Here is a 27,091-nt window from a genome sequence, read left to right on the forward strand (position 1 = left end):
AGGCCTGGTGAAACAGGTCACCCAAAACAGAGATGATATCAAACTAGTGGTCAAGGACTAACTCCTTAAAAAAAAAAAAAAAAAAAAGCAATTCTTATCCAGCATTAATTTAATTTTAAAAACAAATACAAGCTATTGATTCACTCTTCTCAACTTGACAGTCTACCTGTGGTATAACTGTCAGGTAAAAACATACATCTTTACAACTTGGTGGTCCCAAGTTTATTTAAAAAAAAAAACCATTTCACAGAAAGGAAAGAAATAATATGAAAACAGCTCAAGAAATACACTAACAAGCAAAAATATATGGGAAAGAGGAACACGTAGTTTTGACTTAACTCAAGAACTGAGAGACTGGTCTACATAGGAAAATGTGCTCCTGGAAAGTCAGGTGTGAATTTCAGAGTAGGAATTTATTATGTCTTGAATCTCCCCTAATTCCTGAATAAAAACATCTTGCATTACTTACACTTCATGGCTCAGACACCTATCCCACCTGGCTCTATTCCTTCCTTCCTTCTAGTCTTAAGTGAGTCTGGAAAACTTGGGGATATAGCATAAGAAGGAAAAAAAGCCACATACAATATTCCCCTTTCAGTGGCTACTTTAGATCTTTGTTACTAGAAAATTCCTGAAGAAAATTTAAATGTAAGTCTGTGGCTTTGCTGAATCAAGTCCCCCAGTTAATATTTAGAAAACACCCCAATTTGGGCTAATAGCATTATTGATGGTACCTATTATAGGATAGCTGAACAAAGTCTGTGTCTCAAAACCAGTGTTAAATCAGTATCAGGGTTGAGAGGAAAAAAAGGGGAGTCTAAAATCACAAGAAGTGCAGAAGTATCTAAGACCCCTGTCCTTCTGGATCCACACTTCCTTCAGGGTCTTCATCATTATAAATGTTCTCTGCCTGCCCAAAACAAGAAAGAGAGAAAAGGGTATTTAGTAAACATGAAGGCAAGTTTTTTTTAAATTAAAAACATTTTTCCATTGATGGGGTTGGAGAGGGAAGGGAAGGGGGGGAGAGGGAGGGAGAGGGAAAAGGAGAGAGAGAGGAGAGGAGAGAAAGGCATCAATTCGTTGTTCTTAGTTGTTACATTTAGGTGTGCACTCATTGACTGTTTCTCATACATGCCCTGACAGGGGATCAAACCTGTGACTCCTTGTGTGCTAGGATGACACACTATCCAAGGCAGTAGTAGTCAAGGTGAAGGCAAATTATTGAAGTTAAGCTTTCAAAAATAGATTAGGCCAGGTAAACAGATTATGGGCCATATAACCTTTGTTTGCAACTATTCAACTCTGCAGTTGTTGGAACAAAAGCAGCCTAGACAATCTGCAAATAAATGAATAGGTCTGTGTTCCAATAGAAACAGAAACCTGGCCCATAGACTAGTATCTATGAATTAGGACATTCCCACAAACTGAAGTATGGTTACTGTATGTCTTGATAACTAACTTTTCTGAGTCTTCATCTAGACATTATTCATAATAGTCAAAAAGTAAAAATAGCCTGGCCTGTGGTGGTGCAGTGGATAAAGCACTGACCTGGTACACTAAGGGCACCGGTTCAAATCCCTAGGCTTGCCTGGTCAAGGCACATACAGGAAGCAACTAGGAGTTGATGCTTCCCTCACCTGCTCCCTCTTTCTCTCTTAAAACGAACAAAAAAGTAAAAACACAAATGTCCATCAACTGATGAGTGGATAAAATATATCCATATAATGGAATGTTACTTGGTAATAAAAAAGTCACATATTGTAGAATTTTACTTATACTAAATGTCCAGACTACGCAAATCCATCAAGTAGAATGGTGGTTGCTTAGTGCTGGGGGGACAGGAGGAAAATGGGGAGTAATGATTAATGGGTATGGGTGATTATCAGGTTTATTTTTGGCATAATTGACTGTAATGGTTGCATAATTCTGTGAATATATTAAAAATCAATGAATTGTGTCATTTTTTTAATTCTTTTTTTTTTTTTTTTAGAGGAGAGAGACAGAGAGGGAGAGAGAGGAGAGAGAGACAGAGAGAGAGAAGAGGGAGGAGCTGGAAGCATCAACTCCCATATGTGCCTTGACCAGGCAAGCCCAGGGTTTGAACCGGTGACCTCAGCATTTCCAGGTCAACGCTTTATCCACAATGAATTGTGTCTTTATGATTCATTTTTTTTTTAAAGATTTTATTCATTCATTACAGGGGGGGGGGAGAGAGAGAGAGAGAGAGAGAGAAGGGGGGAGGAGCAGGAAGCATCAACTCCCATATGTGCCTTGACCAGGCAAGCCCAGGGTTTTGAACCGGCAACCTCAGCATTTCCAGGTTGACGCTTTATCCACTGCGCCACCACAGGTCAGGCCGAATTGTGTCTTTAAAAAGAGAATTTCCACCCCACCAAAACTGTCTCAAATCTCAGTTTATAAACATTTTTAAATTAATTGCCCTTGCATAAAATAAACTCATTTCTTTTTCTTAATGAAATACCTGTATCCAAAGGCATGATGTTAAATTTAGGCAAAATTTACTGTTCTTATTTTGGCACTTACTATGCACAAATTGCTAGGGCAATGCATACAATTGTGTGATGTTTTCTGACAACAAACGTATAGTCTTTTTCCCTGACACCAATTCTCTGATGCCAACTAGGTGTCCAACAAGTCAATTCAATCCTGACACTACTTAGACTCTAGAGGTAGCACCAGACTCCACAGGTTGAAGGGATGTGACTAAGGGCTCAGATCCACAAGACTGTCCTTACTTCAAAGGCCTGTGATAAGCCCTGAGGGCCCAGGGTACCTGGGTACTTCTGTCCAGCTTATTGGCTATAAAATAGGGGAGTCCCATAACCCCCCTACTTAGGTTTGACAATTTGTTGGAATGACACTGCATGCAGGTAAGTGCTTCATTTACTATTACTGGTTTATTATAAAGGCTAGAACTCAGAAATAGCCAAATGGAGGAGAGATACAGGACAAGGTGGAGAGAGCAGAGATTACATGTCTTCTCTGGGCGGCAGCACTATATTTACCAACCTGGAAGCTCATCAGATCAAGTTTTTTATAGGACTTTTCCAAGAGATTTTATAGAGCTCAACCCCCCCAGCTGATTAGTGGGACTGAAAGTTCCAACTTTCTGATCAAGGGTTTAGTCTTTCTGGAGAACAGCCCCAGCCTGAGGCTATATCTAGGGGCCCCTTAAATTACCCCCTCAGCCTAAGCTCGGGTGTGGCGGAAAGGGACTCCTTATAAATAGCAAGCGACTCCTTGAAATAACTATGTATGCCAGATAGCTACTAGACTTAGTCTTTTTTTGTGTGTGTGTGACAGAGAGAGAGGGACAGATAGGAACAGACATACAGAAAGGGAGAGATCAGAAGCAACTTTTTTTAAAAATTATTTTTTTTTTTAGTATCAATTCTTTGTTGCGGCTCCTTAGTTGTTCATTGATTGCTTTCTCATATGTGCCCTGACTGGGGGGCTACAGCAGAGTGAGTGACCCCTTGCTCAAACCAGTGACCATGGGGTCATGTCTATGATCCCATGCTCAAGCCAGTAACCCCGTGCTCAAGCCAGTGACCTCGGGGTTTCAAACCTGGGTCCTCTGCATCCCAGTCCAACACTCTATTCACTGCACCACTGCCTGGTCAGGCTAGACTTAGTCTTAAGTCAGTGATTTTCAACCTTTTTCATCCAGCACACACAATTTATTAAATTCAGCAGCATAGCAAAAAATGTAATTTTTTGTCAATTTGACAAAATTAAAGATATAATTTTGATTCATTCACCCCAGAATGCTACTGTTGTGTTGGCTGCTGTCATTTTTTTATTTGACAATCTAAGGGAAGAGACATCAGTGCCCCAGACTAGTCAGATAACGCATGTTTTCAATTTTTTGTGGCATATCAGTGTGCCTGCCACAGCACACTGGTTGAAAACTGCTGTCTTAATTTATATAAATGTCTAATCAGTATTGTATATCCGAAACTAATACAATACTGTAGGAAAACTATAATTGAAAAATTTTGAGAGTGAGAGGAAGACAGAGAGACAAAAGGGGGGAGGAGCAGGAAGCATTAACTCCTATGTCCCTTGTCCTGGCAAGCCCAGGGTTTCAAACCAGCGACCTCAGCGTTCCAGGTTGATGCTTTATCCACTGCACCATCACAGGTCAGACTATAATTGAAATTTAGGGACTCCTAATCCTAAGGGTTTTAAAAACTCTATGACAGGAACCAGAACAGAGACAAAATATTTTACTTCTTATACCATAAAAATTCTTTATTTAAAAAAAACTTTTGCAAGAGTGAGAGAGAGAGGGATAGGGACAGGCAGACAGGAAGGGAGAGAGAGGAGAAGCATCAATTCTTCATTGTGGCATCTGAGTTGTTCATTGTTTGATTTCTCCTATGTGCTTTGACGAGGGGGGGGTCCCTCCAGCGGAGCTAATAACCCCTTGACTCAAGCCAGTGACCATGGGATCAATCATGTCTATGATCAAACGCTCAAACTGGTAACCCCGCGCTCAAGCTGGTGATCTCAGGGTTTCAAACCTGGGTTCTCTGCATCCCAGGCCGATGCTCTATCCACTGCACCACCAGCTGGTCAGGCAACCATGACAATTCTTAAAACAAACAAACAAACAAACAAACAAACAAAAAACCCACGTAAAGTAACAACCTGGCTTGGAATTGATGGCCTTGAGGGTGATGGAGTTTAATATCCTACAACATTCCTACGGCAACTACTAAAATATCTTTAATTGAGAGATTATCCAAGGCAGACCATTTCAATGCCCTGTGAGAACTCTTTTTTTTAAAGTTTTTATTGGTGTTGGCCAGTTGTTCAGTGGATAGAGCCCATCCGGTATATGGACATCCTGAGTTTAATCCCTGGTCAGAACACACAAGAGAAGCAACTATTTGTTTCTCTCTTCCCTGCCCACCCCCACCCCCTGCAGCCAGTGGCTTGATTGGTTTAAGTGTTGGCCCCAGGTGCTGAGGGATGGCCTGGTTGGTCCAGTGTGTCCGCCTCAGGAGCTAAAAAATAGCTCGGTTGATTCAAGTATCAATCTCAAAAAGGGGTTGCTGGGTGGATCCTGGTCAGGACGCATGTGGGAGCCTATCCCACTATCTCTCCTCCCTCTCATTTAAGGAAAAAAAAAAGATTTTATTCATTTATTTTAGAGAGAGAGAGAGAGAGAGAAAGGTGAGGAGGAGTAGGAAGCATCAACTCATAGTAGTTGCTTCCTGTATGTGCCTTGCTTGACTGGGCAAGTCTGGGGTTTCAAACCAGTGACCCCAGCATTCCAGGTCAATGCTTTATCCACTGCGCCACCACAAGTCAGGCTGAACTGTTAACATTTTATATTCATTTTCTGTGGTGAGGTGGATTTTTTTTTTTTTGTATTTTTCTGAAGCTGGAAACGGGGAGAGACAGTCAGACAGACTCCCGCATGAGCCCGACCGGGATCCACCCGGCACGCCCACCAGGGGTGACGCTCTGCCCACCAGGGGGCGATGCTCTGCCCCTCCAGGGCATCGCTCTGCCGTGACCAGAGCCACTCTAGCGCCTGGGGCAGAGGTCAAGGAGCCATCCCCAGCACCCGGGCCATCTTTGCTCCAATGGAGCCTTGGCTGCGGGAGGGGAAGAGAGAGACAGAGAGGAAGGAGTGGGGGGGTGGAGAAGCAAATGGGCGCTTCTCCTGTGTGCCCTGGCCGGGAATCGAACCCGGGTCCCCCACATGCCAGGCCGACGCTCTACCGCTGAGCCAACTGGCCAGGGCTAATTTTGTTCAGATGTGTAACACATCCTTGAAGGACATAAAGAAATCAAGAACTACCTAAATGTACCAATCATAGTTTGACAAAGAAACTTTTAACTAAATACCTGCATACTAATCCAAATATGAGGGATTCCACCATGCTGTTCTGCAACCTGCTTTTCCCTTACTTAACAGTACATATCATGAATATCTTATAAAACTAAGCATACTTCTTTGATACATACTATTCCAAAATATGGATGTAGTATACAATTTGTTAATCTCATAGGCCACAAATACTCTCAATTTCTTTATCTTTGCTATTTTATAGGAAAGCTTAAAAATATTCTTCCTCATATTGAGCCAAAACATTCCCTCTGGAGTTCATTCCTGACCCTAATCTACCCCGACACACCAAGTTTCTTTGGAATTCTTTTAATTTATCAGGGTATACCATCATTCAAAAATCACATAATTGTCTGTGTTTTTAAATTGTAGTAAAATACATATGAACATAGTTTATCATCTTAACCATTTTTAAGTGTACAGTCCAGTGGCATTAAGTCCATTCACTGTGTGTATTCATCACTACCATCTATCTCCAGAATGCAAGTGTTTTCTTATATTGCTAAATATTAAACATTACAGTTATCTGTATTACCCTGACCAGGCGGTGGCACAGTGGCCTGGGATGCCGAGGACCCAGGTTCAAAACCCTGAGATCACCAGCTTGAGCACAGGGTCACCGGCTTGAGCGTGGGGTCAAAGACATGACCCCATGGTCACTGGCTCTCCTGGAGCCCCCTGGTGAAGGCACATATGAGAAAACAGGTATCTTTACTACATTTCAAGCACTGTAAAAATTCAAAGAAAGGCCATAATCTCCAATCAGACTATAAAGGCAGGGGATGTTTTTAAATCTAGTCAAGTTTTATGGAGAAATGGTAGTATTTGACAATGTGATATTATGGCAGGTTATTCACTAGGCATGTTCTCAGGTCATTTCAAGGGAATGACCATTCTTAGATATTCAACTGCTAGCAAAGAGGGAGAAACAGAAGGCAAGCCAACATCAGGAGACTACTGCAATAATCCAGCAATTAGTTAAAAGAACCTGAGCAAAAAACAGGAGTGTACCTGCCCTGGCTGGATAGCTCAGCTGGTTAGTGTCCACCCCAGCAGAGGTTGCTGGTTTGATCCCCGGTCAGCATACATACAGAAACAGATTGATATTCCTGTCTTTCTACTTCTCTCCCTTCCTTTCTCTCTAAAGTCAATAAAAACCAACCAACAAACAAAAAACTAGGGTATAAAATAAGGAAAAGTGGGTTATATATGTTTGTATATATTTGTATAATGAGTATAGATGAGAGAAACTTTGTGGAGAACTCTTGAATTTTCAACTGTGGCAAGCTGAGGAAACACTAGAGCCACATAGAAAATAGCAGTCGGGGGAAAGGGGAATAGGGAGAATAGGAAAAGAAGCAGAAGTTGAGTCTGAGATACCAGTGGGATAACCAGATAAAGGTAAAGAGCATGTACCTGAAAATGATATGATGCCTGACCTATAGTGGCGCAGTGGATAAAGCACTGACCTAGAGTGTTCAAGTCACTGGTTCAAACCCCGGACTTGCCTGGTCGAGGCACATATGAGAAGCAACTATGAGTTGATGCTTCCCGCTCCTCCCAAACCCCTTTTTCTTCTTTTCTCCTCTCTTTAAAATCAATAAATAAAATCTTAAAAAAAAAAAGAAAGAAGAAAATAATATAATGTACAGATAAGCACTGAAGTCACACTTAGGAGTAAACTGAACAGAGATGCCAGCTGTGTTCATAAAGTAAATAAATTGGAAGTGATACGATACCTCCTATATTTAACCTTTCCAAAGTGACTACTTACCATTTGCCATACTTGCATGATATTGTCTTCTGACACAGAACAGATCACCCAAGGTTCATTTGGATTCCAGGAGAAATCAGATATCTTGGCAGTGTGACCACCATGAATAAACTGAAGCAGGGAGAAAAACAAGATATAAAAAGCAGATCGAGGGTACTAAATTTTCGATGATTTAAACTACTCCATGTTCTAACATACCAGCAACTCCGGAGGTCCATCTTCTGCATCTTCTGGGGATTGCTCCTCTCCAATTTTACTAGCACATAAAGATTTTGAAAAGTTAAAACAAATTTATCCTAATTTTGTAAAGTATAAAGAAAATAATTCACACAGAGTAACTAATACAGGACTTACCTTAAATCCCAGACATTTAGTCTGCGATCAGTACCACTGGAAGCCAAAATAGTCTCATTGTGAGGCGACCACTGAACCTACACGGAAGAATGGAGAAAACAGAAAAGCTTTCAATTACAAAACTGAGTGAAAAATACCTAAAACTGTATGTAATGACTTAAGTTTTTGTAAATAAAAGGAAAGAATTCAAAGTATTTTAGCCACTAAAGTTAAAACAGATAAGGTCATTTCTGGTATAAAAATAAACCATTATTAGACCGAGGATATCAGCTTTTATTGTATTTGATCTACAACAAAATCGATGTTTCTCTCTCCCTGGAATCAATAAATTAAAAAAAAGTTTTTTTAATGCTTACAAAAAAAAAAAAAAAAAAAAAAAAAAAGGAAAAGAAATTTAAGTTGATGAGGCAGAAAATATAGAGCCAGTACTTTAGGCTTGAACTCTAAAATCAATAAACATAGCAAGTTATAAAGAATAAAGGAATGGGAATAAAGAAAGAAACAAGTACAAGGAACAAGGCTGATAAATAATCAGACTAGTACTGTTCTTAATACCTCAACAATGTAGGTAACCCATGACCAGTTTCAGAAAGTATAGATAAAACAGAGGAAAAAGAACCCTAACTTCTACAGAGATCAGCATAGGAACATAGGACATTTCTATTATATACAGCAATGGAATAAAGCACAAGCACACACCCAGTAGCACATCAAGGATCTTCCTTTTTAAAAAAACTTAAGACCCTGGTCAGTTAGCAAATTGGTTAGAGTACTGTCCTAAAAAATTAAGGTTGTGGCCCTGGCCGGTTGGCTCAATGGTAGAGCGTTGGCCTGGCGTGCAGGAGTCCTGGGTTCGATTCCCGGCCAGGGCACACAGGAGAAGCGCCCATCTGCTTCTCCACCCCTCCCCCCTCCTTCCTCTCTGTCTCTCTCTTCCCCTCCCACAGCCAAGGCTCCATTGGAGCAAAGCTGGCCCAGGTGCTGAGGATGGCTCTGTGGCCTCTGCCTCAGGCGCTAGAATGGCTCTGGTTGCAACAGAGCAACGCCCCAGATGGGCAGAGCTTCAGCCCTTGGTGGGTGAGCCGGGTGGATCCTGGTCGGGCGCATGCGGGAGTCTGTCTGACTGCCTCTCTGTTTCCAACTTCAGAAAAATACAAAAAAAAAAAAAAAGTCAAGGTTGTGGGATTAATCCCCAGTCAGGACACACATGGAAAGCAACCAGTGAATGTACAACTAGGTGGAACAACAAATGAATACTTCTCTCTCTCTCTCTCCCTTCCTCTCTGTTGCTCTAATATCAATCAATAATAAATGAATAAATATAACTTTAGCTCTTTGTTTTTGTTTTTTTTTTAAATTTATTTATTCATTTTTAGAGAGGAGAAGGAGAGAGAGGAGAGACAGAGAGAGAGAAGGGGGGAGGAGCTGGAAGCATCAACTCCCATATGTGCCTTGACCAGGCAAGCCCAGGGTTTCAAACCGGCGACCTCAGCATTTCCAGGTCGACGCTTTATCCACTGCGCCACCACAGGTCAGGCAAACTTTAGCTCTTTACCTGGAATATTTCATCCTTATGTGATTCAAAGGAATGCAACTTAAGTTTCAGATTTCTCAGGTCCCACAAGGCAACAGTCTACATCCAGAAAAGAGAGTAATCAATATATTTTTTAACAAGAAGAAAAAGACAATAACTAAAAGATCTCTGTGCATTCAAAAAACAAACAAACAAACAAACAAAAAACCCCAGAGAAGTTCACCCTATGTTTTCTTTTAAAAGAAATCAAACTGACCTTATCAGCTGATCCTGTGGCAAGAATAAACTCACTATAAGGATTGAAAGAAAGGCAGTTCACTTCAGCAGTGTGAGCGTCAACTGAGTGGCTTGGTTTGGAAGTATTGTTTGAACGAGTATCCCAGCTTTAGTAAGTAAAAAAAAAAAGGAACAGGAAGAAAAGCTTGAAATGGGTAACTAAATATGAAACTTAGATAATTTATAAAGAAGAAATTTTAAAATGGGTCTACTTACATCATAAGTTTCTGATCATCAGCAACTGACCCAAACAGAGATTCATGGAGCAGATGCCAGGAAACATCTTCTACTACTGCTGTATGCCCTGTAAAGATGGTCTTCGCATCCACAACTTTTCCTTCCTTTGGAACAGCACTGATGTCCCATAGGCAGATGGTCTTAAATGTAAAATTAACTATTATAGAAAAGGAAGATTCTCACTTCCCCACATACCCCAGAAAAGAAACTAACGGATAACTAGCCCAGATTTGTTTCAAAATGGGAAGAATACACACATGGTCATCTGAAGCACTAAGTAAGTGCCCACTGAGATTTGGGTTCCAAGAAAGCCCATAGCCCTCCTTCTGATGTCCACGAAGATGCAGGTCTGGGTTGCACTCTCCAGAAGGATCTGAAAAGTAACAGACACATCAAGACTATCCATCATTTCACTGCCTCTTTGGGTCTACCAAGCATATGGAATTTTTATCAAGAGGTCTAAAGCTCTTAATATTATTTATAAATAATCTAGACCTATTATGACCAAAAATATAACTCTTAAGCTGTGCCATCACTCTGTTCTACGTAAAGTAGCATTTTTTCCTACCTAAAGAAGAATGGCCCTGGCTGGTTGGCTCAGTGGTAGAGCGTAAGTCTGGTGTGTGGAAGTCCCGGGTTCAATTCCCAGTCAGGGCACACAGGAGAAGTGCCCATCTGCTTCTCCACCCTTCCCCCCCTCCTTCCTCTCTATCTCTCTTTTCCCCTCCTGCAGCCAAAGGTTCCATTGGAGCAAAGTTGGCCCAGGCGCTGAGGATGGCTCCGGTCGCAACGCCCCAGATGGGCAGAGCATCACCCCCTGGTGCGCGTGCCAGGTGGATCCTGGTCAGGCGCATGGGGAGTCTGTCTGACTGCCTCCCCGCTTCTAATTTCGGAAAGAAAGAAAAAAAGAAAGAATATCTACACATACCAATATAAATCACAAGATACTAAATTATACAAGAAATAACAAGCAACTAAAAAACTAAGTGGAATAATATATTCCCAATAACTCATTATTTGAATGGGAATCGAAGAGGGCAGGTACCTGGTTTAGAAGGATGTTTTGTATAATCAAAAACAAGAACATCACTGGATGGAGTCTTTGTTGCAATGATGCAAGGGTTCTGTGGCATATAACGTGCCCTGTTTACTTCTCCTTCATGGTTGATCTTGATTTCTATTTCAATCTTTCCACTAACAGAGCCAAAACCTCCAAATTCTGTAAATAAGAAATTAATTGCAAATGAGGACAAAGCAAGAGCTACTCTATATATGTCATTTAAAGTATTACATAGGCAACGTTTCTCCCAGCAAACTGGCATAATATTAGAATCTAGACATTTGTTAGCACCACAAAGTGCTTTCACACCCCTTATTTCATTTTGTTATAATCCTAACAGCAGGGAAGACAGTTATTATCTCCAAAACTTTTACACAGGAAAATAGAAGTTCAGAGTACCCAACAACTATTCATGGTGACATGACATTTTAGGCAAAACCTAAAATAAATCCTTAGTTTTCTGATTCTTAGCCTAGTACTTTTTCAGCTATACCTACAATGATTCTAGGTAACTTTATATCTAATAAGAACATTATATTACTATTTAAAACTAAGGAACATGGCCTGGCCTGATAGTTCAGTTGGTTCGAGTGTCATCCTGATATGCAAAGGTTGCCGGTTTAATCCCTTGTCAGGGCACATACAGAAAAGAGATGTTTCTGTTTGTCTCTCTCCTTTTCTCTCTAAAATCAACAAATAAATTTTAAAATAAAATTAAGGAACACCACAGTCTCCACTTCAAAAATAGGTTCTCAATAAGCAGTTTTCAAACCTCATTTAAAGTACCAAATAAAGCCCTGGTCGGATAGCTCGGTTGGTTACAGCATCAGCCCGAAGCGTGGAGGTTGCCGGTTCGATCCCGGTCAGGGCACACACAGGAACAGATCGATGTTCCTGTCTTTCTTTCTCTCTCCCTTCCTCACTGGCTAAAATAAATAAATAAATTTTTAAAAAGTGTGCCTAAAAAAAATGTGTGCCTAATAAACAAAACCTAAGTTACTATTTTAATTAATATTAAGTACACAACATGCTAGCTACAAGATCCTCTTATAGTACTTATTTGAAGCTCCAGTTTAGGATAACCTTTCTAATAGACCAGTGGTCCCCAACCTTTTTTGGGCCACGGACCGGTTTAATGTCAGACAATATTTTCACATACCGGCCTTTAGGGTGGGACGGATAAATGTATCACGTGACCGAGACAAGCGTCAAGAGTGAGTCTTGGATGTAACAGAGGGAATCTGCTCATTTTTTAAAAATAAAACATCGTTCAGACTTAAATATAAATAAAACGGAAATAATGTAAGTTATTTATTTGTTCTCTGTGGACCGGTACCAAATGGCCCATGTACCCGTACCGGTCTGCAGCCCGGGGGTTGGGGGCCACTGTGATAGACCATGTCTTCTCCCTATAGTTTTTCTTAGTCCAGTGAGATAAAACAGCCATAAGAGCTAGTTCTATTTTCCTAACCCCCACTTATACTTGCCAACCATAGTTTCTGGTTGAAATAAACCAGGTTGGCAAGGACTAGACAAAAACATTTTCAAAATTTATATGTGATTACTGTATGCCCTTAAGAGTTCTTCCAAGTACTATTATAAAATGTATAATACAATATAATTGGTGATTATGTAAATCTTGGCAAACAATATATAAACAAAGGTAGTTAATGATTAGTCAAAGAATTATACAAGGCAGTGTAATAAGGTACCTAAGAAAGAGTCAGACCTTAGCCTAAATGACTCTGTCCTTATTAGCTTGGTGTTTTATAGAAGGCCTTCAATTTCTCTTAGTCTCAAATACCTTACCCATAAAGCAATTTCTGGGAGTAAATGAAATGCTATCAATTAACATTGTTATGCAACTGTCATACTTTGAAGGACAAAAATCTTTTCAAAAAGCAAGGACATAATATGGCTAGTAGATTAGATAACTTTCAACTAAATAAGTTTTACAAATTGAAAACCAAATATTTCAAAGAGGTAAAAAAAAAAAAAAAAAAACCCTAAAAATAAAAGTTCAAAATACTCTAAAGCAAAAACCCACATTAAATAATTTTTTCCAAGAATGCTAAACTGGCCTGACCTGTGGTGGTGCAGTGGATAAAGCGTCGACCTGGAACACTGAGGTCGCCGGTTCAAAACCCTGGGCTTGCCCAGTCAAGGCACATATGGGAGTTGAAGCTTCCTGCTCCTCCCCTCCCTCTCTCCCCCCTTCTCTAAAATAAATAAAAAAAAAGTTAAAAAAAAAAAAGTTAAAAAAAAGAAAAGAATGCTAAACCATGGAGCACCTACAATGTAAAAAAGAAGGCATAATAAGATACATGATTTCAAGAAACTTTTAGTCCAAATAAAGGGAGATAAGCACACAACTACAGATGACCATGACAAAAAAAGCTTAACAACTGCCAGATACGATACGCCAATGACAAGGGAAGAGCAACAGCTGGCATGGAATCATTACAAAATATGGGTTATTTCACTATTGGGTAGATACTAAACAGAGGGCCTCCCTAACTAACTGTAAATTACAGTATATCAATAATTAGAAGTTCCCCAAGTTGAAGCTGATATGTCAAAGTCCAAATGTGAAGCAGGAAAGAAAGACTGAGGTATTAATGTAATCATGTGTGATACTCTTGTTTCTCTTCATATCGTATAAATCTTTCGCCTTTTATTTTTTTTAAATATTTTTTTTTATTTATTCATTTTAGAGAGGAGAGAGAGACAGACAGACAGACAGAAAGGAGCAGGAAGCATCAACTCCCATATGTGCCTTGACCAGGCAAGCCCAGGGTTTTGAACCGGCGACCTCAGTGTTTCCAGGTTGACACTTTATCCACTGCGCCACCACAGGTCAGGCAAAAATCTTTCGCCTTTTAATGTAATCATGTGTGGCTTAATGACTGGGAAATGTTCTAAGAAATGTTAGGTGATTTCATAATTGTGTGAACACCACAGAGTGCATCTACACAATTCTAGTAGATCATCTAGCCTATGACACACCTAGGTATGTATGGTATAGCATGTCACTGTATTGAACACTGCAGACAAATGTAACACAATGGTTAAGTAAACATAGAAAAGATACAGTAAAAGCAGTGTAAAGGATAAAAAACTGTACACCTGTATGAGGCATTTATTAAATGGAACTTGTAGGACTGGAAGTTACTCTGAGTCAGTGAGTGGTAAGTGACTGGAAAGACTAGGACATTACTATACACTACTGTTAACTTATTCAACACTGCCCCACAAGATCCACCCCCCTGCTTTTTTCTGACATGGCCAGAAATAGAATATTGAAACTGTCAATGCTGCTTCATGAACAGGGATGTTGGCTGGCTTGAAAATATGGAGGGGAAACGGGCTAGGTAAAGTGAAGATCATCAATAACAATGACTGCCAGGAAGGAGTAGAGAGTGGCCTGAGGACTAGGAGGAAAAAGAAATCGGAGATAAAGGAACACAGGAAATTATCATAGCAATGTGTTTTTGGCTACTGCATGTTGAAGCAGAGGTCAGATTAAGGAATTTAGTGCTATTCATAAAAAAGTGTTTAATGGAGTATAGAACTGAGGACTCAATATTTTGACTTCGGAATTTTGTTTTTGGTTTCATTAAACTTATTTAGCACAAAAAGCTGTCTCTCTGGAACTGAATTATGGAAGAAATAAAACTTATCTATGCTTTATACCAGGGGTCCCCAAACTGCGGCCCTCTGAGGCCATTTATCCGGCCTCGCCGCACTTCCGGAAGGGGCACCTCTTTCACTGGTGGTCAGTGAGAGGAGCACAGGATGCATCCGCAAAGCACGGCGTCGCTCACGTACAGTACTACTTCCAGTGACGCGGGAAGCATGCGTCACGGCTCCGGAAGCACGTCATATCACTTGTTAAGGCTAGCAGTGACAAATATGGAACCGGACACTGACCATCTCATTAGCCAAAAGCAGGCCCATAGTTCCCATTGAAATACTGGTCAGTTTGTTGATTTAAATTTACTTGTTCTTTATTTTAAATATTGTATTTGTTCCGGTTTTGTTTTTTTTACTTTAAAATAAGATATGTGCAGTGTGCATAGGGATTTGTTCATAGTTTTTTTATAGTCCAGCCCTCCAACGGTCTGAGGGACACTGAACTGGCCCCCTGTGTAAAAAGTTTGAGGACCCCTGCTTTACACCATTACAACCTGAAAATACTTCCAAAGTGCAGAGACAAGATGGCTCCACTCTACCACAGAAAGTTTTTACTGAAGTGGCAGTGGCCCTTACCACTTGTTAAAGTATAAAGTAGCTCCTGTGGACCTGTGTCCTTGTACAGGATCTTTGGGCCTCAACAAAGAACGCACAACAGTGTATTCTGAAGACCAAGTTAGAAGTTAGAACTAAAAGAGCTGTATGTAGTGCCCTGTGAATATCAGCACTGGGGACAAGCTCCTCTGTGCTGAAAAGGTCAGTGGCTGGCTTACTGGGATATAAACTGTGCACTCAAAATTGAGGTGCCATGAGAGGGAATCTATTGCCAACCCCCACAGATATTACTCCTTTTTTTTTTTTTTTTAACAGAGACAGAGAGTCAGAGAAAGGGATAGACAGGAACAGAAAGAGATGAGAAGCATCAATCATCAGTTTTCTGTTGCGACACCTTAGTTGTTCACTGATTGCTTTCTCATGTGCCTTGACCGGGGGCCAAAGCAGATCGAGTAATCCCTTGCTCGACCCAGCGACCTTGGGTCCAAGGTGAGTTTTGCTCAAACCAGATGAGCCCGCGCTCAAGCTGGCGACCTTGGGGTCTCGAACCTGGGTCCTCCACATCCCAGTCCGACGTTCTATCCACTGCGCCACCGCCTGGTCAGGCCACAGATACTCTTTTCAGAGAAAAGAATTCCTCCTAAACCATATAGCTTTCCATTTTTTCCCTTCAAGATTTATTTATTTATTTATTTATTTTAACAGAGACAGAGAGAGAGTCAGTGAGAGGGACAGACAGGGACGGAGAGAGATGAGAAGCATCAATCATCAGTTTTTTCATTGCGACACCTTAGTTGTTCATTGATTGCTTTCTCATAGGTGTCTTGACCATGGGGCTGCAGCAGACCGAGTGACCCCTTGCTCGAGCCAGTGACTTTGGGTCCAACCTGGTGAGCTTTTGCTCAAACCAGATGAGCCCGCGCTCAAGCTGGTGATCTCGGGGTCTCGAACCTGGGTCCTCCGCATCCCAGTCCTACGTTCTACCCACTGCGCCATCGCCTGGTCAGGCTACTTAATTATTTTTGAGAGAGCTGAGAGAAAGGAGAGAGAAAGGGAGACAAGGAGGGGGGAGGGAGGAGTGGAAACTATCAACTCAGCTTCCCATATGTATCTTAACCAAGCAAGCCTGGGTGTTCAAACCAGCAACCTCTGTGCTCCAGGTCAACAACTTATCTACTACACCATCAAAGGTCAGACTATCCTTTCATTTTTTACAGGAAATTCAGTTCCGTTATAATCTTACGAAAACACTGTCATATACATGGTTCATCACTGACCTAAATATCATTACGTGTAAACTGAATGATTATCAAGATTTAACTGTATTCCTATTTTGTTTGCTTCTATCAAACACTATTTTATAACACACCAGCCCACCAGAAAGCACTATCATGTCCTTCTCAACCAATACGCGCCCTCTACACAAACTAGGTAACAAGCACTCCAATTTCTACCAAACCAAGCCACTTTTTGAGCCCATAAACATGTTGAAACTACACACGACCAGGTGGTAGCACAGTAGAGTTGGACTGGGACTCAGAAGATCCAGGTTCAAAACCCCGAGGTCACCAGCTTGACTGTAGGCTCAACTGGCTTGAGCCCAAGGATACTTGCTTGAGCAAGGGATCACTCACTCTGCTGTAGCCCCCCTCCCATTAAGGCACATATGAGAAAGCAATCGATGAACTAAGGTGCCGCAACGAAGAATTGATGCTTCTCATCTCTCTCCTTCCTGTCTGTTCCTATCTGTCCCTCTCTCTGACTCTCTGTCAAAAAACAAACAAAAAACAAAACAACACATGTTAAAACTAAAAAAGTTCAAATATCCAGAGTCAAATATTTAATTATTTCATCACGATTAACAATCGTATATTACATATAATTGAGACAAAAACCTAAGAAACCTTTTAAAAAAAATTTATGGATTGATTTTAGAGAGAGAAGAAAGACAAAAGAGGGGAAGGAGCGGAATCATCAACTCAGTTGCTTTTCATATGTGCCCTGACCAGGCAAGCTCAGTGAAACTGGCAACCTTAGCATTCCAAATCTAGGCTTTATCCACCGCACCATCATAAGTCAGGCTAAAGATAGCTTTTTAAAAACCACAAAGCTAGCACTGGCTAGGTAGCTCAATTGGTTAAGAGCGCTGTCCCAACAAGCCAACCTTGTGGGTTCAATACCCGGTCAGGGCACACACAAGAATCAATGGCCCTGGCCGGTTGGCTCAGTGGTAGAGCGTCGGCCTGGAGTGCAGGAGTCCTGGGTTTGATTCCCAGCCAGGGCACACAGGAGAGGCGCCCTCTCTTCTTCCTCTCTGTCTCTCTCTCCCCCTCCAGCAGCCAAGGCTCCATTGGAGCAAGGTTGGCCCAGGCACTGGGGATGGCTCTGTGGCCTCTGCCTCAGGTGCTAGAATGGCTCTGGTTGCAACAGAGCGACACCCCAGATGGGCAGAGCATTGCCCCTGGTGGGCATGCTGGGTGGATCCCAGTCGGGCACATGCAGGAGTCTGTCTGACTACCTCCCTGTTTCCAACTTCAGAAAAATACACAAAAAAAATCAACCAATGGGCCCCGACCAGTTGACTCAGTGGTAGAGTGTAAGCCCATTGTGTGGAAGTCCCAGGTTTGATTCCCTGTTAGGGCACACAGGAGAAGCAATCACCTGCTTCCCCCCCCCCCCTTCCCTTCTGCAGCCATGGCTTGGTTGGAGCAAGTTGGCCCTAGGTGCTGAGGATGGCTCCAAGGCCTCACCTCAAGTGCTAAAATAGCTCGGATGCTGAGCAACAGAGCAATGGCTCAAGATGGGCAGAGCATTGCCTTGTAGGGGCTTGATAGGTGGATCCTGGTCAGGGCGCATGCAGGAGTCTGTCTCTCTGCCTCCTTGCCTCTCAATTAAAAAAAGAAAAAATTAAAAAATCAACCAATAGATGCATAAATGGAACAACAAATCAATGTGTCTCCCCCTTCCCTTCTCTAAAATTAAAAAAAAAAACCCAAAAACCCACAAAGCCAATTTCCCAAATAGGTCGCTAGAAATAAACTTGTTGATCTTTGAAGATCTCGGTAACACAACCTGAACTTTTACATCTAATCTATTTTCAGAGCTTAAAATGTGGCTATAGCCAGGCTAAAATCTAATATTAACACACAAATTCTTTCTAAAGTCAAAACAGGCCTATGCCAGATCTGGCCAGGTTGCTCAGCGAAACAGATCATCCTGGTGTTCTGAGGCCATGGATTCAATCTCTGGTCAGGACACACACAAGAAGCAATCAATGAGTGCACAATTAATATATATTTTTCAAAGATTTTATTCATTGGTTTTGGAGAGAATTTATAGTAGCTACTTCTCACCTGTCCCTTGACCAGGCAAGCCTGGGGCTTTAAACTAGTAACCCCAGCATTCCAGGTCAACGTTCTATCCACTGTGTAACCATAGGTCAGGCTATGAGTGCACAATTAAATGGACTAAGTAAAGCGTCGTCCCAACAAGCCAAGCTTGTGGGTTCAATGGCCAGTCAGGGCACATACAAGAATCAACCAATGGGACCTGGCCAGTTGGCTCAGTGGTAGAGTGTCAGCCCGGTGTGTGGAAGTCCCAGATTTGATTCCTGGTTAGGGCACACAGAAGCAACCATCTGCTTCTCCACCACTTCCCCTTTCGCTTCTCTCTCTCTCCCCTTCCTGCAGCCATGGTTCGATTGGAATGAGTTGGCCCTGGGCGCTGAGGATGGCTCCCTGACCTCTGACTCAGGTGCTAAGAAGATGCTCAGTAACCAAGCAATACCCCAGATGAGCAGAGCATCACCGCCTAGTGGGCTTGCTGGGTGGATCCCTGTCCACGTAGAAAACCACTTGACGTTTTAATGGTCAAAACATAAAAGTAACAGATAACTATTTAAAAAACTTGGAATGGCCTTGGCCAGTTGGCACAGTGGTAGAGCGTCGGCCTGGCGTGCGGGAGTCCCGGGTTCAATTCCCAGCCAGGGCACACAGGAGAAGCGCCCGTCTGCTTCTCCACCCCTCCCCCTCTCCTTCCTCTCTGTCTCTCTCTTCCCCTCCCGCAGCCAAGGCTCCATTGGAGCAGAGTTTGCCCGGGCACTGAGGATGGCTCTGTGGCCTCTGCTTCAGGCGCTAGAATGGCTCTGATTGTGGCAGAGCATCGCCCCCTGGTGGGCATGCCGGGTGGATCCCGGTCAGGCGCATGAAGGAGTCTCTGTGACTGCCTCCCTGTTTCCAACTTTGGAAAAATACAAAACAAACAAACAAAAACTTGGAATGATGAAGGCCTTTCTGAATCTAAAGGCTATCAGAAGAAAGTTGGACAATTAAAAACACATAGCTTTGCCTGACCTGTGATGGCACAATGGATAAAGCATCAACCTGAAAGCTGAGGTTGCGCTGGTTCAAAACCCTACATTGGTCTGGTCAAGGCACCTATGGGAGTTGATGCTTCCTGCTCCTCCCCTTTCTCTCTCCCCCTCCCCTCCTCTCTAAAATAAGAAAATCTTAAAAACAAACAAACAACAATGAAGAAAAAAACACAAATAAAACTCCACATAGCTTTGCCCTGGCAGGAGAGCTCAGTGGTTAGAGAGTTGTCCCAATACACAGAGGTTATCAGTTCAATACTCAGAGAGGACACATACAGGAATGGTGATGTTCCTGTTCCCCCCCCCAAACCAATCAATCAATAAATAAATAAAAAAGAAAGAAAAAACCACATAATTTCTAAATAAGACAAAATTATAAAATAAACTTAGAAAAAAGCAAAGTAAAGTAAGATTACAGTATGAAGGTCAATGTTGGTGAGTACATGGAGAAACAAATACTGCTGTTAGTGGGACAGATGATCTTTTTTGGAGGGCACTTTAGCAGCATCAATTATACTTAAAAATGCTCTTGCTCTATGATCAACATCACACTCAGAATTTTATATAGCAAAACTACATAAGTTATGTGTACAAAAACTGTTTTTGAATTCAAAAGATTGGAAACCACTTAAACACCCAAAAATAAGGATGGTTAGCTATGGCATAGTATACAGCCATTAAAAGGAGGCAGGTTTCCATACACTTACACAAAATTTATCCCAGATAAATCAGGCTGGAAAACAATATCCTGTGCTGTATGTATCGCCAGAACCAAGAAACATTCCTGGCATACAGGAAACATTTAATATACCTTCTGAATGAGTAATCCAATAAATGTGATAAAGCATTCAGAAATCTATATAGCAATTAGTGAACTATAGGGGATAGGTTTATGAGGGTTCCCTTTTTTTTTTTTTTTTTACAGAGAGAGGGACAGACAGACAGGAATGGAGAGATGAAAAGCATCAATCATAGTTTTTCATTGCACACTGCAACACCTTAGTTGTTCATTGATTGCTTTCTCATATGTGCCTTGACCGTGGGCCTTCAGCAGACCGAGTAACCCCTTGCTCGAGCCAGCGACCTTGGGTCCAAGCTGGCGAGCTTTTGCTCAAACCAGATGAGCCCACGCTCAAGCTGGTGACCTCGGGGTCTCAAACCTGGGTCCTATGCATCCCAGTCCAACACTCTATCCAGTGCGCCACTGCCTGGTCAGGCGAGGGCTCCCTCTTTTTTTATATTTTCTTTGACATTTAAAAATAATTTATTATATTATCAGAGTATTTGTCTTGTGCCTAATTAAAAATCCTATTTAAAGAATATTTATCTTCATCTAATAAAAGGCTAAATGTTACCTAAAACACACAGTAGTGAGTGGCACAACCAGGTCTCAAGCCCAAGTCTATGTTCAGTGCTTTACTCTCTCCATCAATAATGCCTACCAAGAAAAATAACTTTCAAGTAATCACATTTTATAGTTATACACTTGGGTCAGTGACACAAAATGTTTGCTGAACTTTATCCTAAGCTAAATATGAAATGTCAAAAGATTAAACTGCCCATTATAATCCTAGACGATAACTGTAGCCCAAAATAACTTGGATAAAAGAATGGATCCTGCCAGTCAGAAGAAATCTAAGATAATAAACATTAAACATCCATTTTTTTAGCACACAAATTTCAATGAGAGTCTAACTTCTACCTCTAGAATCTAAGTCCTTGAATCTAAGTTCAAGGACAACAATAAAGGAGGAAACTGTCTCATTTAACCTCTTCCGAAAGAGAAAGATTATTTCATGAACAGTTAAACTCTTAGGTTATCTCCTAAACAGAGGATATAATTAAACGTTTCATTAATTTTTATAATATTATATATAGCAAATGCGGTCGGTTAAGTCATTTCTACCACTTCTGACCTGGAAAGGGAAATTTAGTGTTTCTCATTTTTTTCCCCATTATTGCCCTTCTAAGAAACCTTATAAGACTTTGTCCTGACACTCAAGATGAAATTTTAATACCAGATACCCTGTACATTAGCTACATACGCTATGTTTATCTGTGCTTTATACATTCAAAGAGTAAGATTTTCACACATTCATCCTTCCAAAAACCAATTATCACCCTCCTAGAGGAGTATCTCTCATGTTGAGAGCGTGTGAATGAACAGCAATAATATATGGTGGGTTTTTGCTTCTTTTAACTCTAGAAATTGTCCCAGCACCAAATTTTGTAGATTTACAGAAAAGGCACAGAATCAAGTATGTGTTAATTATGTCTTCTGACATCTAATATCTCCACTGCAAACTCAGGCTTTCCAAAGCTTAAAATCTTGTTTCTATCTTTATGCTCCTTTATCAAATTTTATATCCTTTTTATGATAATTCAAAGAGATGAAAACTATAACCCACAGATTCCTTCTTTCGCCTTTTAAGATTCCTACCTCCTTTCTCACTGTCGTAGTGTGAAGCATCAAATTGAGCATCATCATTAGGGAGCTGCACACTGGCTATCACAAGATGGTTTTGTTCATCCGACGTGTGTGTCCCCAGTACAAGTCGATGAATGCTGAAATCCTTCCCTTCTGGTCTGTAATAATAATATATGGTCACTATTCAAATTAGTAACACTATTATGGACTTCAAAGTCAGTGATAAAAAGGCACTACTAACAATCAGGTCTTGAGAGGACAAAGTCATTTTCTACTTTTTATGTAACCTCCAAAGAGCCAAGTATAAGGAAGACTACATAAAACACTTAGTTCTGTAAGCCCAGTAAAGCCTCACTTATCATTGAGATAGGTTCTGCAACTTTAAGCAAAACGACATACAACAAAACCAATTTTTACCCCAGCCTAATATAAACAAGAGCCAAGTTCCTATGGCATTTCATCAACTTTAAAATGAACGTTACTCAAGGACCTGCTATATTTCTTAACTTGGTAAAAATTGATAATTACTATGGGGAAAATGTCTAATGGAGTGAAATGTGAATTAACTACTCATCCTATACAATTGGTTGGCTATAAAGATAAAAACTGCTGGGTACACTAATACTTTAGGTTACTTCATTAGGTTAACTTCTTTAAAAGGGAAAGGAAAGGAAAAATAACATTAGGTAAACTAATTGTTCAAATGTTTCCTAACTATCTAATCAAATGGACATACTGCTCCAAATACTATGTACAATACAAGTACAATGATTGAGACTGACTCCTGTCCTCGAAAAACTAAGGGCAATTAGACAGTCATGTACACAAATGATTAAATACAAGTCAATATACACTACTACATGAAAGGTACACAAGAATACAAGTTTAGATAAAAAAGATTACTTCTGTAATGAAGGAAGTGTTTATGGAAGAAGTGATACCTGAGCAGGTCTCAAAATAAGATAAAACCTAGAAGACTGGAACATGGGCTTTGGAAGACAAGGTCTTCTAAGAAAAGGGAAGTGAGCAAAAGGGAAGGCCTAAAAAGGGCCAGACACCATGTCAGGCACTGCACATACCTTGTATCACTTAAATACATAACACTGTGAAGAGTAAGTAACTTGCCTCAGATCACACAAGGACTAAGTAACAGAACTAGGATAAACCCAAATCTGACTTTGGGTATGGGAAAACAGTGGGAGAGAAGGCTAAAAACTGATTAAACTCAGACTCTAGGAGAAAGTTGGGGTGGGACCTCCATGTAAAGAATATATTCAGTTTGGAATGTGTCATGTTAGGGAAGCCAATAAGATAATCCAGAGATCATTTAAATAAAAATTTATTTATTAAAAAAAAAAAAAAAAAAAAGATAATCCAGAGATGACAGTAGGCAGCTGAAAATTAAGGAAGAGCCCAGAAACTGGGTCTAAGAGAACCAATAAAAGGAAAGAGGGCTGTTAAGGTAAAATTAGGAAGGCTTGTGTTTAAAAAGTTAAAGAACCAGGGAGGTTAGACTATTATAGAACTACAATTTTTTAAAAATTTATTTTATTTATTCATTTTGAGAGGAGAGAAAGAGACAGAGAGAGAGAAGGGGGGAGGAGCCGGAAGCATCAACTCCCATATGTGCCTTGACCAGGCAAACCCAGGGTTTTGAACCGGCGACTTCAGCATTTCCAGGTCGATGCTTTATCCACTGCGCCACCACAGGTCAGGCTTGAACTACAATTTTTTTAAAAAAGATTTCATTCATCGATTTTGAGAGAGGGAGGAAGAGAGAAAGAGAGAGAGAGAGAAAGGTGGGGGTGAAGTGCAGGAAGCATCGACTTGTAGTAGTTGCCTTGCGTATGTGCCCTGACCGGGCAAGCCCAGAGCTTCGAACCAGCAACCTCAGCATTCCAGGTGGATGCTTTAACCACTGCGCCACTTCAGGGCAGGCAGAACTACAATTTTTTTTAAGGACATGAATAAACATCACAAAAAGAACATAAACACAAAATTTAAACAACTTGGCCTTTGAGATGCTTGCTTATAATTCTCATCCTAAAAAGTGTGTGGGGGGAGGCAGGGTATTTGGATCAATATCAAATATTACAGAAAGGGTCATTTGCCCAAATCTGCTAAAGTAGAAAGCCACTGAGATGACAGCACAGATTTTAGCCTTGGGGAATTTATTCTAATTCACTGCTTTCCAAACCTACCTAATCACTACATTATATGGGCAGTTTTTAGGTTCCAGAATGACTAATAGATGTGGGGTGGCCGATAAAATTTAGCACATGACCAGTCAATCTGGAACCACCAACTATTTTTCATCAAGTACTCTGCGACAGGTTCCTAAAAGGAACTCAACTATCATTAAGAACTCCTCACAGAAATCTCTTCTGCTGAACTCAAGCAATTTTTTAAAACATCTTAATAACTTTTAAATTGCAGTTGATAGACAATATTACATTACTTTTAGATGCACAATCCAATGATTAGACATTATATAATTTACGAAGTGGTCATCCCAATAAATCTAGAACCCATCTAACACCATACAGTTATCACAGCATTACTGACTATATTCCCTATGCATACTTTACATCCCCATGACTATTCTGTAACTACCAACTTGTACTCAATCCCTTCACTCCCCCTGCTCCCCAACTCCCTCTCCCATCTGGCAAGCATCAAAACATTCTTTCTGTTTCTGTTCTGCTTGTTTACTTTGTTTTTTAGATTCCACATAAGTGAAATCATATGGTATGTGTCTTTGTTTGACTTATTTTATTCAGCACAATATCCTCTAGGTCTGTCCATACTGTTGCAGGTGGCAAGATTTCATTCTTCTTTATGGCTGATTCTGATGATCAGTCGAATGGGAACTCCTGGTCATGATAAAGAAGGTTCCAATTCTAAATTGCTAGGTAATTATTATGGTTTTAACAATGTTAAGGCAGATGTCGCCATTTTTAAAATGCCACTGCAAAGCCTCATTCTTAAGTTATTAATAAACTTCATATCAAATTTCAAATACTTTTTGAGTTGGAAGCAAAGACTTCTAAAGACCCAAATTTGAAGGAATTTACTTTTTGGTACACATAAAATATAATTTTTAAATGTTATTCTGAATACCAAAACAGTTTTGTAATAGGAAATCCATTATTCCAACCAGCACGCTGGTTCTGCTAAAACTTAAGCCTTTCCTCATACCCCAAGTAAGTTTTCCTGCCTCTCATCACTGTATCTTTCCCACTCTCATGATAATAACTTGTTTCCTGCTATAAGTTATACATATGACGTCAAAGCAGGGAAAGTATCTAAATTTGTATGTCTTGATACATGGCACCTAGACTCTCAATAAATGTAAGCTAAATTAAATTCCAGTTTATCTTCTCCACGGGGTAAGCTACCCATGAATAAGAAACACATGTGGTTAATCTCTAACTATGCAAAATGTCCCGAAATGTAAACCATCTCACCTTCAAGTATTAGTTCTAAGCACCCTAAGTATCTAAAACTGCTCTGAGCACATGCAACTATAACTGTTAGTTATACTCAAGCTTCTTCAACTATACCATGCTCCTTGCAGGCAAGAACCATGTTATATTCATTTTTTTAACTAACCAGCTACCTCCAATGACTATAAGACTTAAAGAACTGAACGCATGATGGTATTTTTTGAAAACTGGTAAGTTTTCCAGGAGTTTGGTCCACTATAGCTGTTAATAGGGCTATTCACCCCAGTATCAGAAAAATAGAACAACGTGTTTTCTCTTATCAGGGAAAATTACAAAGTAACTGTACACTCTGCACACTCTTTGGCCTAGAAAAAATGTCACCAATAGGTTTTCATCACGTGCCCCTTAAGGGTGACTGGAGAGAAAAATAGGGAAAATCCATGTGAGAAAAGTACACTGAGGACACACCAAAAGAACGTTCAACAGATTTGCATCACCTGGTCACATCTGGAAGCCACTGTGCAGTTAAGCTGGGCCACTCCAGAGCATGGGTCATCACCAAATCGTAAAGAAAAGGGGTGTTCTTTTTCCATATTTTGTACTCTTCGTTGATCACACGTTCTTCTACTGCGTCATCAAAGGCTGCTAAAAAATTAAAAACAAATTAAGTTAGCGAACACAATAGAAGCCGAGGAAACACTTCCAAAGCTATTGGTACGGCTCCTGAATACTGATATGGGGCAGGTTTGTCTAAATCTCCGCTACGCGGAGGCACCAACGCCCCCTCTACCTTCGCAGGTCGGAACTACTCTCGGGTCATCCCGGCCAGACACTCCGTTAGCGCTCGGGCAACGGCGCCGGGCCTCGAGGAACGCTCCTCTACGCGCTAAGTGGTCCGGCCCAGCGGGGAGGCCCGAGGACCGACCCTTGGGCGTGGGAGCGATGCAGGGCGGACCAGGAGAGAGGGGTAGACTGACAGGGAGCGCAAGGAGGGACCAAACACCCGCCGAGGCCCCCCACCGCCAGCTTCACGCCCCTGCGCCCAGCCTCCTCTCCAAAGGAGCTGGCGCGCCGTTAGCCCGCCTCGCTGGGCGAATTTGCTTCACGCCTTCGATGGTGGGGACGGCTCTCAGCAGAGTCGGGCCTGCCTTTAGAGTTAGGCCGTGTGGAGGCCGCGGCGCAAGCTCGACATCCCCCGGACTCTTGCGGCAGGCCCTGCACCCTCACCTTCCTTGTCGGCCATGGCTGGCAGGGAAGCCAGGGGGATCCCGAGGTCTACCGTTGCGGGAGGGGCGGGGAGGCTGCAGGCACTCACTCTCCGCGCGCGGCCTCTATTGTTTCCTGCTGCCCCTGCGTGCGGGCTGAGTCCCGTACCTTCGCGCCAACATCGGCCAATCGGAGCGTAATGAATGGCGAGGTGGGCGGGCAATTCGATTAGCAGCCTATCAAGACATGCGGAGTCGCTCTTCTGCTCCTGC

The 27,091-nt window shown here is 41.4% G+C and overlaps 1 protein-coding gene across 1 annotated transcript; it reads right to left on the minus strand.

Annotated features, from left to right (window-relative positions):
- Positions 1-229: 229 nt before the first annotated feature.
- RBBP4 (RB binding protein 4, chromatin remodeling factor) lies at positions 230-26,998 on the minus strand. The gene is made up of 12 exons (XM_066269765.1): positions 26,841-26,998; positions 26,111-26,258; positions 22,180-22,325; positions 11,105-11,278; positions 10,317-10,432; positions 10,039-10,199; positions 9,803-9,929; positions 9,568-9,645; positions 8,013-8,089; positions 7,857-7,914; positions 7,659-7,769; positions 230-910 (listed from the first exon to the last, which is right to left on the minus strand). The coding sequence occupies exons 1-12, from the start codon at positions 26,854-26,856 to the stop codon at positions 845-847; spliced, it is 1,278 nt and encodes a 425-aa protein (XP_066125862.1). The 5' UTR covers positions 26,857-26,998; the 3' UTR covers positions 230-844.
- Positions 26,999-27,091: the final 93 nt, after the last annotated feature.

This window comes from Saccopteryx bilineata, chromosome 3, assembly GCF_036850765.1.
Source record: "Saccopteryx bilineata isolate mSacBil1 chromosome 3, mSacBil1_pri_phased_curated, whole genome shotgun sequence".
NCBI lineage: Eukaryota > Metazoa > Chordata > Mammalia > Chiroptera > Emballonuridae > Saccopteryx > Saccopteryx bilineata.